Source organism: Colletotrichum scovillei (assembly GCF_011075155.1).
Source record: "Colletotrichum scovillei strain TJNH1 chromosome Unknown Contig00012, whole genome shotgun sequence".
Lineage (NCBI taxonomy): Eukaryota > Fungi > Ascomycota > Sordariomycetes > Glomerellales > Glomerellaceae > Colletotrichum > Colletotrichum scovillei.
In genome coordinates, this window is record NW_023336270.1 from 915290 (window position 1) to 931217 (window position 15928).

Here is a 15928-nt window from a genome sequence, read left to right on the forward strand (position 1 = left end):
GGGAGCAACTGATCAAATCCACACTAATTCGGTATCTTTTTGTTCAAGGCTTGGACTAGGTCTCCTGCATTTCAGCTGTGTCAGGCGTTGTATGGTTGGGTAGTATGCATGAGCTGCGCCGCCCCCTCCGGAGATGAACCAACAGAACCAACCAACAAGTCCAACGACCGTGGGGGTTGTTGAAAATCAGGCTTTCTTTTAATCTCCTTACTGGCCGCGGAATCTTCACTTATATTGACCGAAGTCATCCGCAGCTCATAGCTCTTTGCAACTACTTGGGCAGACTCTTACAAACATGTCTCAAGCTACCCTCGATGCTGGAGCTCTCGATGAGTTGAACTCTGTCGAGACTCGAATTTTGTTCGACACAACCGACAAGCTTTCCTCGCTTGGAATCGGCAAGATCGTCAATCTCCCCCAAATCATTGTCGTGGGGGACCAGTCATCCGGAAAGTCATCTGTCCTTGAGGCCATCTCGCATGTCAAGTTCCCGGTTAGCTCGGGCTTGTGCACTCGTTTTGCCACAGAGCTGGTCCTCCGCAACGGCACCCAAAGACGTGTCAAGGCAACTATTCGGTTCCACAACGATGTTAAACCGGCACAGGAAATACGGGTCGACTTTTCTGAGGGGGAAGACATTGGAAAAGTCGTTGCGGCCGCCAAAGAGCACATGGGCCTCACCGATTCCAACAGAGGATTTTCCAAGGACGTTCTTCGTCTGGAGGTCGAGGGTCCAAACTTGTACCCTCTCACCCTTGTCGATCTGCCTGGAATCTTCCACACCGCGACAGCAAAGCAGTCAGCGGAGGGTAGAACAACGGTCATGGAGCTGGTAGAGAGTTACATGGAAAAGAAGAACAGCATCATTCTCGCCGTCATTTCAGCAAGTAATCAGCTCGCCAACCAGAGAGTTCTAGAAGAGGCCGCGAAACATGACCCTGCCAGAGAACGTACGCTTGGGGTCATTACCAAGCCAGATCTACTCCACCCAGGATCACCAGACGAACTCGAATACCTTCAAGTAGTTAGAGGCCGCGAGGCTGTTCACAACCTCCAACTGGGATGGCATGTGTTGCGCAACCTTCCAGACTACGGTATATCAGAGGTAGATGCTGAATCTCGGGACGTAGTCGAGAGAAAATTTTTCGAATCCGGATCCTGGGCGTCCATACCGGTAATTCACCGAGGTATATCTGCTCTGCGGAAACGCCTCAGCCATATCCTTCATGATCATATCAAGAAAAACCTTCCAAGTGTTCTTCAAGAGATTCAGGGAAAGCTGACTGATAATGAGACTGAGCTCGCACGCTTAGGGCAGGCCAGATCCAGTGCTGCAAGTATGAGAGCGTATCTCGTGGACATTGCGGGAGAGTTCGAGAGACTTGTACGCGACGGCATTCAGGGCCATTACAGTGATCCATTCTTTGGTGGATTCGATGGGACTGATCGGAAGTTACGCTCTCACCTGCGAAATTTCAACCGAGCCATTCGTCACATCCTAATTATGCAGGGGTCATTGCAGAAGATTTCCCCGGGCGTTTCTGGAACGAAGAGACGGAGGACCATGCCTCTACATCTTGAAGAGTTTCTCGAAAAGCATCCATACGACCTTCCCATGCCAGAACCAATTACTTGGTCAGAGATGGCCACTCAATTGGAGCGGCAAGCGGCCGCAAATCAGGGTACCGAGTTTCCCGGATATGCCAACACGACCTTGATTGTGCAGCTGTTTCAGAGACAATCGAAGCCCTGGGAGGCCGTCGCCAGGCTACACCTGAAGAAAGTCATCATTGTTGCGAAGGCATTCGTAGACCAGGCGTTTGAGCACGTAGCTGGACCCTTGGGCACCTGCAGCACCACTTCCACCATTTTGTCGACTTGCGTCGATCCTTTTTTTGACGCAAAGGAGGAAATCCTCGAGAACAAGTTGCGAGAGCTTCTTCGACCCATCCAAGAGGGATACGCACTACCTCTTGACGCTGACTTTCAGGAAGCTGTGGATCGCAGGATTTCTGATCGTGACTTGGACGATGCCTCGGAGGATTCCGACAACGATGACTCAGACGACGACAGCTCGGAAGGCTCCCAACGCACGGGAACGGACCTCCCACATCGACGCACTGAGTTTGGGACCGGGTGGGCCATAGAAACAATGCAAACTTTCTACGAAGTAAGTTATGATGATTTGTTAACTTAACGAGTCGTAAGCTTACTGACTTGGCGCAGATGACATTGCGCACATTTACAGATAACCTGATCAACCTTGCGTTAGAGAGCTGTCTCATTCAAGAGCTTCCAAGAATTCTAACACCAAAGGACGTCAACGCAATGGATGATACAAGGTTAGAGGAGCTCGCGGCCGAGTCGGAGGAAATTCGTGTGCGACGCACACAGCTACAGAGCGATATCAAGCTTCTCAAGCAGGGTCTAGATCAATGCCGCCGATATAGGCCCAGAGGCGTGACAGGTAAGCATATCTCCGTGCCATTTCAATTGAAAGACAGCAAGAAAATGGCTCAATGACAATTTTCTCAGTTCAACCCACTAGTCCCACGAAGAGCGTTCAACGGGAAATTGATGGACTGTTGTCTACAAATGGTAAACAAGTGTTGTATCGCTTCATGATTAGAGTTAATACTGACTGGTGATGACAGCTACACTTCACCACCAACGATCAAGCCCAGCACCCAAACCCAAGGCAATTCCTATCGTCAGACCATCCACGGAATCTGACGAGCTGGTCAATTCTACCCCACCTAAGAAGACGAAAAGACTAGTGGTCAAATTACCTCCCCCCAGAAGCCATGCGCCAACTGCCGAGAAGTATAAAATGAACTTAACAACAAAGGATAGCGGACTCCGGGGCAATACGTATAAGAAAACCGCCGGGTTCAATGACAGAACCAGCACCGCATTGGATCCGAGCCCAACTCAGCCTCATTCAAGTTCCGGTAATACAGACGGGACATCGAGACGATCTTCAGAGGATCCAAAAACGTTCCGCTTTGACAACGGTTTTGGAGGGCTAGAAGTCAAGGAAAGCAAACCTCTCTTCGGAGGGTTCAGTGGGAGCCCAAGTCGTCCCTTCAACTTTGAGTCTCAAAACCCTACCGCGGTGACTTCACCATTCGGATCCAGCAAAGGAAAAGTTCAGGGTGAGAAGACCGGCCTTTTTGCATCGATGCAGTAGAAAGCTTTCTTCTCCGGCTGACCTACAGAAAGACCGTGAACAATTCACAGGGGCAACCGCCATACTCGACAGCAGCCCGAAGATGCTGCATGCTCCCCTTGCTCCATGGACGAGCCATGAAAGGCCTGGGGAGATTTACGGCGGGAGGGAAAGGTTTGGTCACATTTGTTCCTCGGAGACCTTCAGGGACTTTTCACCTGAAGAAATTAGACTGGCAACTTATAAATTACTCTCGCATTCCTAACCACTGGACAACTGGCCATCGTGCAGTTTTTCTTATGAGAACAGATCTGGTATCCATAGTTAGCTGAATTAATTCCAGTAGCAACAAACCTGTCCTCATGCAACCAGCATTGTGATACAAATAGGTAGAGTAAGAGAAAAGGGAAATAAAAGAGAAGGCGGAAAAGAGTCATATTTCCTGTCCCTCTGAGGCCATTGTGCTCAAAGTATCCAGAGTTGATCTGGAGCCACTGCCTACTCTCACAATATGAAGTCTCATGGCACGCCTTTTGTTGTCAGCATGGCCCCAGATATAGTCGAATTTTGGCCTTCTGAAGTTTTAAGGCTCCTGTCTAAGAGCTTAAAAGCTTTAACGGGAATTACTAAAGAGATATTTTCGACGAGCTTGCAACTCGCACATAAGCCTTTGGGAAACTTATATAAGGTATCGCAGGGCCAGCTAGTTTGCCTGAAAACGTAGAATCACGCATAAGCGTGACTGTATGCCTTTGAAGCAATTGTCTGAATTGTGGCCGGGGATGCGACCTTGAGGATTGTGGCCGTCATTGCCTTGTAAAGTTATGGTCAGACATTTTCAGAATTTTCTTCTCCGTCGATACAGTACGACATGAGGGCGTTGAAGAAGCCGGTCAACCGTTGCATCCGTCTTCCGGGCCTCTTAAATTTGTTCACTTGGATTAACTAAATTATTTCTTCGTGCTCTTTGACATTTGAGGATAACTCAGTCCCTGGGACTCAACGCACCGATCACTCTCGGTCTCGGTATTGACATCACTTTGAAAATCTTCACATCTTTGTCAGCCGTAATATCCGTCTCGACGGCATCCGGCCGGGTTATCCGAACTATGAGGCCAAAGTCGCGATGTTCACCATGAAGAGGCTCTTTGCGCTGGGCAACGTGGCAATAATACGATGGAACTACGCATAGTTATTGAGCATAGACCGGAAGCATGACCGTCGTCCCGGTGGGCTGAAACCATAGACAAAAAGCATTGGCGAATCGGAACCGGTTCTAGATCACGACCAAGCCCGGGCGAGTTCAGCCTTTCCTTCTACACACTCGGCCTCGCCCAAGACACCGACTTCCGAAAAGAGGCCAATGGAAAACGGTAAATCCAATCTTCGGATTATTCTTTGCCGCTTTCCATTGAAATTGAAAAACGTGACGTCAAGTTGAAGGTCGGGGTCAGGTCCGTCGCACAAGTCATTTGATGTATCACATATCAGATGAGACCAGGCACACTGCAAAATTTGCCTTTGTGATGAGACTCCCGTCTACGGTGTGGCGGCCCTGCTCCCCTTTCCCTGACCTTTGGAAAACCTCCCGAAAAGCTTTTTGATCCTCATCCCCTACAACACTTCATTCATGCCAAGAAATGATCCCATTTTTGCAACGTCGCATTGAGCAGGCGAGTCATTGGCAAAGCGGTCATCTGAAGGACGGTACTAGGGAGCACTACGACGTCCAACACCAACCGTAACATCAGTATTTGCAAAGTATCGACACGATCGATGCATTAGCAATCGAAATAAACAATCCGATTACTTCCGCTTCTATCATCTCATTGATGTTTACACAGCCCAATATAGCCTGATAAGTACTGATCGCCGTTGGCCATCATGGACGACCTTGGCATAGTCATATCCTGTTTAGAATCAGTTGTTTGATGTGAGCGAAGTTCTTAGCAGTGAAGTGAGACGACGAGGTAGAGGTGGCAGAGCCAGCTCTTTGTGTGTCCGAGGTGCGATCGTCTCAAACGACGATCTAGTCTTTCTGGTAATAGACTAGATGTGGTGTCCAACGTGGTCGAAATCATCCCTCGGCCTTGGAGAAGCGCTCATTTGGCCCGACATTGAGGTAAAACGTGAGGCTGACGATGATCCACGGGTAACAGGAGCTGTTTCTCATGATCAATCTGCTAGGCTACAGCTTGTCGAAATATCCTCATTGGGCTGTTTCTCCGTCCTACCTCTCGTCATCAAACGCGCGGGAGACACTCGCCTCTGCAAGACATGATCCACAGGAGCTGTTCTGGACAATAGGATCCCGATACAATGTTTCCGTAGTCTTGATTATGAAGCAACCACTTGAAGCCCCATTTTTAGCCAAGAGCGGGATGTGGGAAAGTGCTAGCTTGCTTTGATGAAGCTTTGGATGTCACCAAATGACAGCTCTTTGACCTCCACATGGAAAGCTGCAAAGGTCTTGGCAGTGGGGTTCTGATCCAACATGTTTCCCTCTGGCTTGGCATCAGACGTTGCAGGCATTGGGTACCTACGATCTACCTTGGTCGACCCAACGACGCCATGCGTGAAAACATGGCCAGAATTTCACCGTTAGAAAGGAATTCAACTGACAGGTAGCTTCACGGACAATGTCGTAAGCCCATTTCGTACTATCGTACTCACTTGCGTCAATGTATTCGTAACCCAAGAATTCCGACTTCCGAATGTAGACTGAGAACCCCAGCCCATGTGAGACTCTCTCATACAGACATAAAATCACATAGAGAATTTTAGTGAGTGCCTCTAACAGGGCCTCTAAGATGCAACTGCCAAGATTGCTTGGTATCTGTTAGTGTCAAAAATTCAAAGCTTGGTTCAAATGCTGTGTACACACGCGAAGACCCTGTTGAAGGCCATCGCTCAAGACAGTGCCCGTGCCATTTTTGGAGCATAACACCCTCAAGAGGCAGGAATACACGGGCTATCTGCGCGGGGTCATGGACCTTGATCGTTGACACCTGCAATGTTACCTAGAGTATCCCTGGCGCCCTCGTGCTCTTGTTCCATTCTAGCCTAGTCTCGTGTGCCGCGGAAGCTGAGGGATGCGGCTAGTGTTTCCTAGTGCCCGCAGTATCCTAGTACGTCTGATCACGATGTCAGGTCCCACGCGAAAAGGCCACCTCTGGCCTCTGAGTAGCTCAGATTTCAATATTCATCTGACATGCGGCGTTTTGAGCTTCATCGGTATTCCCGTCTATCACAACCTGAACCCTTCGAGTGGCTGTCACCCAATTTCTCTGCAGGTTTCGTCGTACGACCTCAGAGCTTCCCGCCCATAGGAAACGTTCAGTAGCGTCTCAGGATATGTAGATGGGGGCCGTTCATCTTCAATTTCCGACGGTTCATTGCAGCCTGGCTACAACGAGATGAATGGTTGAATCCATCAGCATAGTACCCGTCGAAGTAAAACAATGGGGTCAAGAAAATATCACAAAGCGGAAGCGAGATGACATGGGTGTCCACAACGAGCCTCGCTGAGCTCTGCCCCGGATAATGACAGATTTCTTTAGCGACAAGCGATAATTCCACAACAGCCTCGCTGAGCTCTTCTGATTCGTAACAACTTGCGATCAAGGAATGAAACCCATTGGCTAACGAGGCTCGGGCAGGCGGAGCCACGAGCTCCCCGAATCCGGGTAGTCCCTCTTTGACGCCGAAACGCGGAGACGTTTCGCGGCGGGCCAAAGCGTCACCTATCCGTCCTCTTCGAAGACAAGCAAGACAAGGTCAAGGCTTTCTTTACCGAAGGCGAGATCCCCAGACCGAAACAATTGTTGGAGATTCCCGAGATGAATGCCCTGGATAACATCAAGGTCTAGCGCTGGGAAACGGTGAGGCTGTATCTGGTCAGTTTATTGTATCGTATGCGCGCGGATATCTTCAACGTCCCGCGTGCAACATCGCATTGGGTACTATTGAGATCTACCGGTACGACCTCGGATCGGCACATCTTACTGCGACCCTTCCAATCATGCACTGCCGTTGTTTTGACGAGCTAGGCGTGGGGTTGCTAATCACACGGGTTCAGTGTCAGGTTACATCGATCTCGAAGAATGAGGCTCTTGGTGTGGATGCCAGCCTCAATGGCATACTAAGTGACGATAATATCGATTGCTACTAATGGTGGGTGGTGAAAATGGTGTATGGCTAGACTTCTCATCTTTGTGTCGGCCGAGAAGGGGGCCTGAGACGGAGAGTCGGCGTTCTGTGACGCTGCGCATCGGTGTGGTTTCCTGTTGGGGCTGATTTCGTCCCATAAATGCATCAAACTTTGGCCACTGGAAAAGGAGGAAATGAGCTTTCTCCGTGGGTAGGCCGGCTTCAAATTTCATCAAGCCTATGAATTCAGAGGCGCTTAGAGCCGTAGAGCTAAAACCCGAGCCTGCCGTGGCAAGTACCGGAACCATTAGAGATGCATTTGGGTTGCGTAGTAATCACCGTGGTGGCCCAGAAGTCTGGACGACAGAAGCCAAGTCGTTCTCGCGAAATACGATTTGGCATGCAGTGTAGACTTTGGAGTAAAATCCAGCTTGGCTCATTGCCAGACCTGTACTGGCTGCAGCTGGCAAAGCCTCGTCCACAGAGTGTGGGATTGGGTAAGTTTGGCTGGGTTCTGCTGGAGATGCGTTTCTCGGCATTAACTCAAAAACAAGACAAATTCAGATGGTACTAATGTACCCCGCGTATCTTTCAAGCGTGGATACTTGTGGCGATACATACGGCCCGGTCCCGTCAAATCGCATCTGCATGGAAATGATCAGTTGAATCATGCGGGCCTCCCGGAAAGGATCAAGGCAAGGCCTGTACCCCTTTGTCCAAGAAGCATTGGAGAGAGGGGTCGCGAGGCGCGAGGGTTAAGGGAGGGTAGGGGGACAGGCCAGGTCTCCAGTTTACCGAAACGTCGTGGAAGACGTCTGGTACTTGGTTGCCATGATCAGCGCATACAGGTCTGATTCGACAATGGCAAGAGGAGGTCTGGCGTCTTCTGACCGTCATATAGAATGGAATTTGGGATGTTGTTTGCCTCAGGAACAAGGAGACGGCCTGAATTGAAACGATGTGTAGTACACTTGGCGGACAGAGCGTCCTGGTGGTGCCGTGATGCCCCGACGGCATCCGACGGGAGTCGTTTAAGCTCGCACCACCAACTTCAAGGCCCCAAGCTGGGGTCTGAGGGTTTGGGTTGGGTTTTCCTGGTTGTCCGTGAGTCCCAGAGGTGTAAGACCACCATCCACCAGACTTTCCCATTCGCCTCCTGTTCGGAGATAGATCTTCATTTCATAAAAGAGAAAGCCTCCCTGCCCACTTTCGGGTGGTTTTGTTGTTTAGTTCGCACGAGGGCGAACGGCAATTGCCAAGACAAGAGACTAAAGTAATTGAGCAGGTCTTGAATATTCCTTCTTTTGGACACGAACAACAGATTGCCCATCATGCTCGACTTCCTCCGCCGTCACAACTACAAGGTGACACGCCACATCACATCTAATCTGTTGATGGTCACCTTGGTATTTGGCATGAGTGTATTTACATTCGGATATGAAGGATCAACACTCAACACCATTCAGGCCATGACACGTGAGTATCACATTTCGGTATGAGAACCAGGAAGGACTAGCTGACAATGGGCTCTAAGCGTTTGAGGAACGGTTCGGCGACTACATCCCAGCTAAGAAGGCTTTCGGGTTCACATCAAACAAGCTGGCTTATATGAACTCATTTCCTCTCCTCGTCTATGCTGTCGGTGTAATATGCGGAGCCCAGATTGGCGAGCGATGGGGCCGAAGGCTGGTATTCATTCTCACCAACATCGTCTGCATGGCCGGAACAATCATCGTCTACACTGCAAAAAGTTACAATCAGCTACTCGCTGGCCGAATGATTGTGAACTTCCACGTCGGCATGGAGGCGTTTCTCATCCCGATGTTCCAAGCCGAGATCGCACCAGCAGCTGTTAGAGGCTCACTCACGGCCATTTACGGTGTAAACGGAGTTTTCGCAGCATTCATTGCGTCAATTATCACGGACGTTACGAGCAAAATCAAGGACGACAACTGCTGGAAGATTCCTGTGGGCATTGGCTTCATCTTCCCGGCCTTTTCCTTGTTCTTCTGGGTTCTCATCCCCGAATCACCGCGATGGCTTCTTCGGAAGGGGAACTACGCCAAGGCGGTTGAAAACCTTGACTATCTTTACGGAGCAATGCCGAACTATGACGCCGAGAAGGAAGCCAAGCTTCTTCAAGAAGCCCTCAACACAAGCGAGACCACTGGAAAGTGGAAGGATTTGGTTAAGGGCACGAACTTGGTGAGTAACTTGTTCAACGGTAGAATCTATCCGCTAATGCGTATTGCAGCGTCGTACCGTCAACGGCCTCATCGCTGCTGCACTGGCTCAACTTTCAGGTGCATCATTCTCCAACTTGTACGGCACAATCTTCTTGAAAAGCTTGAAGGTTATCGACCCTTTCATGGCAACCATGGTCAAACGAGGCCTCTTGCTTGCAACCGCAATCACTTTCATGTTCATCATCGACAAGGCCGGTCGCCGCCCGCTTTTCTTGTACATGGGCTTCATGCAAACAGCAGTTCTCATGGTCATGGGTGGGCTGGGTACGATTGCGCACCCGACAGTCGATATTAACAAAGGCATCGTTGCTTTGACGATGATGTTTCCCATTTTCCACTTCGTGTCTTTCGGAGGCCCGTAAGTTGCCCCTCATCAACGTGCATAGCGACCACGAGAAACTTTGTTGACATCCTATACAGTTTGCAACTTACTAAGACCGAAATTCCCCACATTACACTTCGAGACAAGTCGGTCATGCTTTTCTGGCTGACTGCTAACCTTTGCAACTTTATCTCAACTTTCACGTTGCCCTACTTGCTGCAGGAACCAGCGAACCTTGGTTCCCGAGTCGGCCTGATCTACGGTTCGATCTCAGCCTGCGGCCTGGTCTGGGGTTGGTTCTGCATGCCCGAGATGTCTAGGAAATCTCTTGAGGAGATTGATGAGATGTTTGCTGCTGGCGTCCCAGCCTGGAAGTCAAGACGTAAGTTCATCACCACATACAGAACGCGACACCAAGATCGGAAAACTGACTCAGAGCAGATTGGCGAGGCGAACAGACTGCTAGGATCACCGAGTTGGAGAACAATGGTGTGGTGCCTAGCGACAGCGACAGTGAGAGGAACAGCATCGCAAAGTCTGACTTGCAGCCGGTTGTCCAAGAAAAGCCATCTAAGGTCTGAGACCTAGATCTGCACATTCTGTAAATATTTTCACGACGATCGCATGACATGAGTACATGAAACGGGGTCAGTATATGGTATGTGAGAAGGATAGTAATGATAATATCTGACCGTAATAAATCCCTGTTGTCTTTCTATGATACTCGTGACCTTGCTGAGATCGCGTGGCTTTCGATGCGTGGGTGCCAGACAGCCTTACTTCACTAGCTCATCGTGATTGTGACTGGACGGATTCAAGGGTTCCGAAAGTCTGCCACCGGCGCCCCACGAAGGTTCAACTAGGCATCATACGCTGTTGATCAAGTTTTCACTCAGCATATTTTAGAACGTCCCAAGGGTTCCTAAACGTCAGAAGGGAAATGGTTGTGATGGGTGACTTTTGGAACGCGTAGGGATCTTCCTCGCATTAGATTGTAGCGCCTTCCAATTAAATTGTTGATGTTAGAGAACATACCGCAAGGCGGCATGTGCAGATAACCGTATTTTAGCGTTGGCTCTCATGATTGGTGATCGCCGCCAGGGGCTTAACTTTCCACGAGACTCTTCTGCGGAACCTCATCTCACATCCCCAACTTACTTCTGAACGCTCTTCTCTTTCGACTCAAAGATTTCTAGACTCTAGTAGGTAATTCATTATCTGTTTTGTAAGCTTGCCGAACAATTTAGCGCTCTCTCTTTTGAAAATGAGGCTCAATCTTGGGAAGCGAACCGTTCCGTTCGCCAGCGAAACAGTGTCTAATGTTGACTTTGTTTCCCTTTGATCAGATGGCGCGCTCGGACGAAACACCCGACGAGTTGAGAGACAGTCTGGCCGAGGCTACACCACGGGCGGCTGCATGTTACTGCACAACCCACCATTAAACAGGGAAAAAACTGAACGCAGCTGCTGCTGTAGGAGTATCCAGCTGGCGATGTCCCTTCGAACTGCGGTCTATCCCTCTCGGCGGGATCCACTCGATCTGCCGGCTCCCGAGAACTTTACACCAGGTTTGCCGACAGACGCGATCGGCGCGCTGCAGTAGCCTACAGACTTTGTTTCTTCTTGCGTCGTATCGAAGCAACTCTGGCTGTTTAATAATACCTCCGACTCCGAGAACGCGTGTTTTTTGCCTATCTAGTAATTGAGTAGCAAATGCTGCGGCTGCTATAGCCTAGAGGTCTCCGTACGACAAACTCTCGTTGCGTAGATCGGCTAAGACTGTCCTCCTTGGCGTCCCCGCGCTACACCCTCCACAAGCCGTGCTCCCACACATCGAGCTGAGCTCAAATACCATCCACCTGCCGCCTCCTGCAACGTTAGATCTTCACACACTCCCGCAGCGATCTGATATTATTTCAACCACATCTTCTTGCCGTCTCTACCAATCTGTCGAAGCAGCGGTGCCGAAATGAGAGTTACGCTTCCTTGCTCTGTGGCCTCTCTAGGCCTGGCCAGCCTCACTGTTGCGTTGGCGACGCCCAAGAGCTACTCTGTCGACAGGACCTATAGCCTTATGTCTGACTTGGGAACGAACTTCACGGTTTATGAGCACGCGGCGACAAGCTCCAGAACGAGATACGTCCAGGACTCGGGAATCTGCGAGACGACCAAGGGCGTCAAGCAATACTCTGGTTATTTCGACGTCGGTAAGTCTCCTTCCTCAACTCAACTTTCACCATCCTTGCGATGAAGGCAGAGAATCTGACGAGATACCGCAGGTACCGACCAAAACATGTTCTTCTGGTTCTTCGAAGCTCGCAAAGATGCGAATACGGCCCCCGTCGCTCTGTGGCTGAACGGTGGTCCGGGCTGCAGCTCCATGCTCGGCCTTTTCCAAGAAAACGGGCCATGCACCTTCAACAAGGCCCCCGGCGCAGATCCCATTCTGAACCCCAACTCATGGAACAATGTCGCCAACATGGTGAGTCTCCGTCCGTCCCGGTGTGTGATTGACACGGCCCCACAAGCTTAATACAACCGCGCTCGTCCTCTTGCCGTGCTGTCTCTGCACATCTCACATTGTCTTTTAATGCTATTACCCCATGTTCCATGCTGACGGCGGCATGCCCATCAAAGCTCTATGTGGATCAGCCAATCGGAGCCGGTTTCAGCTACGGCACGAGTGATACAGATAGCACCGTCAAGGCCGCGCCAAAAGTCTGGGCGTTGATGCAATCTTTCTACAGCAAATTTCCGGATTACAAGGGCCGTGAGTTCGGTTTGTTCACCGAGTCGTACGGCGGCCACTACGGCCCGGAGTTCATCGATCACTTCCAGGCTCAGAATGATGCTATCGACAAGGGCACCGTCAAGGGCGAGAAGATCAAGATTGTCGCTCTCGGTATCGGAAACGGTTGGATCGACCCAGGTATGCGAAATTTTCACGGCCTTGATTTAACTTGAGATGATGGATGCTGACAACGCGTGACAGTTGTCCAATACAAGGATTACCTGGAGTACGCGGTGAACAACACATACAACAAGATCATCGACCAGCCCAAGTTTGATGAGCTCACTAAGGCCTATGAGAAGGATTGCAAGCCTGCGATGGAGAAGTGCACTGGTCTTGAGGGACAGAACGAAGCTTGCGTGGCCGCTGAAAATGCGTGCTACGCAGCCGTTGAGGCACCCATCGAAGCGGCCAAGACTTTTAACGTTTATGATGTCAGAGCCGCGGACGACAAATTCCCTCCTGGAACTTATCAGGCATACATCAAAAAGCCTGAGGTCATGAAGGCGATCGGCGCCAAGTCCGAGTATCAAGAGTGCCCTCAAGCACCGTACGACAAGTTTACTTCGACTGGTGACGGTAAGTGTACTTGCCGCGACCTAAGTAGCTTTGAAGCTAATGAAAATGCTCCCAGGTCAGCGATCTTTCCTCACTAAGCTTCAAGATATCACAAAGAAGGACGTTCAAGTTCTGATCTGGTCTGGTGATGCTGGTGAGTCTTGTGCATGGCCTCGTGGCGTCTTCCGTGACATTGCTGACCATTGCTCTTAGACTTCATCTGCAACTACATTGGCAACTACAACGCAGCTAAGAAGATCGGTGGTGAGGAGTTTGAGAAGGCAGAGATGAAAGATTTCACCATGAACGGCAAGAAGATGGGAGAATACAAGAACATCAAGAATTTGAGTTGGCTAAGGGTTCATGAGGCGGGTCATGAAGTGCCTGCTTACCAACCAGAGGTTGCCCTGGAAGCCTTCAAACAGACTATGGCGAAGAAGGGTATTTCTTCGCCGTGAATCGTGATGATTTAGTCCCCTAATTAGCAACCTTGTAATAAACCTTCTCTCTTTTCACTCATAGGCCGCAGGATGGACATGTGTTTGCCCGAGGAGAATGTTTCATGGCTATTCTAACTCAACCCGACATTTCCAACACATTGAACAAATATTGAACAGTGTAAGTGTAGCCGGCATAATGTCCAGCATCGAGCGAAAAAGACTGTATCGGCTCAAAATTGCTGTTTTGGGACAATGACGCATCAAAGACGAAAAAACAACCCGCATGAGGGGCATTCTCCACAGATTTCCACGGAATCTCGGCATTTGAAAGGCAAACGCTAGATTCGTAAGCTAAGAATGAATTACTTGCTGTTTCGAGAAAGCAATCAAAGCTCCAATTGCTAAGTACTCATTTATACCTGGGTCACATTCGTTGCTTTACTAGGGCTAGCTTGACGACCACGGCAAGATGTCCTCATCTGAGCCCGAAAGCTCCATAAAAAGAGCGGCGATCCAGGGAGGACCAGGTCTGGCTTACACTCAGCTTTCTAAACGCTGACGAGTTAAGCAGAATTTTCTATTGAGATTTCGAGATACCTACCGGCTTGCAAGAAATGGCTTCTCGAAATGTTCGGGTCGCGCTGGTCCAGGCATCGTCAATCGACTTTGACCTCCAAGCCAGTGTCGACAAAGCCTGTCAACTTATTGCCGAAGCTGGTCAGACAGGGGCACAGCTGATTGCTTTTCCTGAAACCTTCATCCCAGGCTATCCCTTTTGGATTTGGTATGAGATACAAAGCCCTTCCTCGCCGGCATTGAAATCGTCTGACTGAGTTCGAAAGGTCTCGAGGGATTGATGTTGAAATGACCAAGCGATACATAAAGAGTTCTCTCAAGCGAGACTCGACAGAGATGGAACGAATCTGCGCCACTGCCGCAGAGAACAACATTGAAGTTCACCTCGGTTACTCAGAGAATGACGATGATTCTCTGTACATTACACAATCGCATATCAGTTCTGATGGAATGATCAGAATGAGCCGGCGTAAGATCAAGCCTACACACGTTGAGAGAACAATCTTCGGCGAAGGCAGTGGATCATCCTTGCTCAACGTTGCAGACGTTCCGGGGGTTGGCAAAGTCGGGGAACTTAACTGCTGGGAGCACACTCAACCTCTGTTAAAGTACCATACCTATGCCCAAGAGGAGCAAGTCCATGTCTCTGCTTGGCCAGCGATCATGCCGGGTAACAATGAAGAGACCTTATGGAACACAACGACAGAAGGTTAGTATCGCTGACATATATGGTAACATTGGCAGCCGATGAGGACGACCCGCTGTAGAAAAGATACTGATACTGGACTAGGACAACAAAGCATGTCTCGAATATACGCCGTTGAAGGCTCCTGTTTCGTGCTGCACTGCACTGGTGTCTTGACCCAAGACACGATTGAGAAGATGCAGACACATTCGGGACAGCTCTACAACAAGCAAGGCGGCGGGTGCTGCGCAATCTATGGACCTGATGGCAGAAAACTCTCGAATGACCTCCCGGAAGATGAGGAGGGTATTCTGTATGCCGACTTGGACATGGATCGGATCATCGAGGCAAAGATGTTTCTGGACGCGTGCGGGCACTATAGTCGTCCCGATCTCCTTTGGCTTGGATCTGATCACGAGGAGAAGGGAATCCTTCGCAATATCCAAGGTAACCCAAAAGCCAATGAACTGTGGATGCGTCATGTGGCATGAGTACTTTAGACAAGGGGCAAAAGTATCAAGCTCATACTATGTATGGCCCTCCGATCGCCAAGCAAGACACGAGACCGAAGAGGTTGAAGGAATTATAAAAGGTGTTAATGTAGTCCATTTAAAGATTAAACTTTTCCAAACTCTGGGTAACTCAGTCGTATAGGTTACAATCAGCTAGAGAGTTCACCGGAAAGTCGGCCAAGTCGCCCGCTTTATCCTACCAGGTTATTGGGACAATTCGGAGTATCTCCTTTTGTATCTCGAATGATCATTCGAGTGACTACTTAGTAAGGAAGCAGCTATTAGTAGAAGAGCACCGTGAGCTTAGACTGTTAGCATTTCAGGAGGAAAGATTATGGGCCTTTCTATCGTCATTGATCTCATAACTGAAACGATAGCATAAGCATCCTGAGTAAGTATCTGGAATGTACGGGTTAATACTACCCCTTTGATCTCAATTTGATGGAAAAGAGTTTGGCGCAAGTCGTGGGTGGTTTGCCC

General features: G+C 49.7%; 4 protein-coding genes across 4 annotated transcripts; all 4 read left to right on the forward strand.

Moving 5' to 3' along the window:
* Positions 1–255: 255 nt before the first annotated feature.
* Positions 256–3512, forward strand: HER10_EVM0012749 (dynamin family protein). The gene is made up of 4 exons (XM_035482135.1): positions 256–2170; positions 2227–2467; positions 2536–2598; positions 2655–3512. Exons 1-4 carry the CDS (start codon positions 296–298, stop codon positions 3188–3190), a joined length of 2715 nt encoding a protein of 904 aa, XP_035326384.1. The 5' UTR covers positions 256–295; the 3' UTR covers positions 3191–3512.
* A 5137-nt stretch (positions 3513–8649) lies between these two features.
* On the forward strand, positions 8650–10467 carry HER10_EVM0007702 (uncharacterized protein; the record flags this gene model as incomplete). The annotated part of the gene is made up of 5 exons (XM_035477248.1): positions 8650–8794; positions 8853–9523; positions 9573–9922; positions 9985–10268; positions 10328–10467. The coding sequence occupies 5 exons, from the start codon at positions 8650–8652 to the stop codon at positions 10465–10467; spliced, it is 1590 nt and encodes a 529-aa protein (XP_035326238.1).
* Positions 10468–11855: 1388 nt separating this feature from the next.
* Positions 11856–13693, forward strand: HER10_EVM0003056 (serine carboxypeptidase; the record flags this gene model as incomplete). Its single annotated transcript, XM_035472743.1, has 5 exons — positions 11856–12093; positions 12166–12368; positions 12524–12815; positions 12879–13280; positions 13449–13693. 5 exons carry the CDS (start codon positions 11856–11858, stop codon positions 13691–13693), a joined length of 1380 nt encoding a protein of 459 aa, XP_035326107.1.
* A 596-nt stretch (positions 13694–14289) lies between these two features.
* Positions 14290–15427, forward strand: HER10_EVM0010826 (uncharacterized protein; the record flags this gene model as incomplete). Its single annotated transcript, XM_035480274.1, has 3 exons — positions 14290–14459; positions 14518–14960; positions 15042–15427. The coding sequence occupies 3 exons, from the start codon at positions 14290–14292 to the stop codon at positions 15425–15427; spliced, it is 999 nt and encodes a 332-aa protein (XP_035326338.1).
* Positions 15428–15928: the final 501 nt, after the last annotated feature.

Excerpts from the sequence above, each read along its gene's own strand:
- HER10_EVM0012749 (XM_035482135.1), top strand. The coding sequence starts at position 296 with ATGTCTCAAGCTACCCTCGATGCTGGAGCTCTCGATGAGTTGAACTCT. Across the intron at positions 2,468-2,535 it reads TAGGCCCAGAGGCGTGACAG|TTCAACCCACTAGTCCCACG; the intron begins GTAAGCATATCT and ends CAATTTTCTCAG. Across the intron at positions 2,599-2,654 it reads TGGACTGTTGTCTACAAATG|CTACACTTCACCACCAACGA; the intron begins GTAAACAAGTGT and ends TGGTGATGACAG.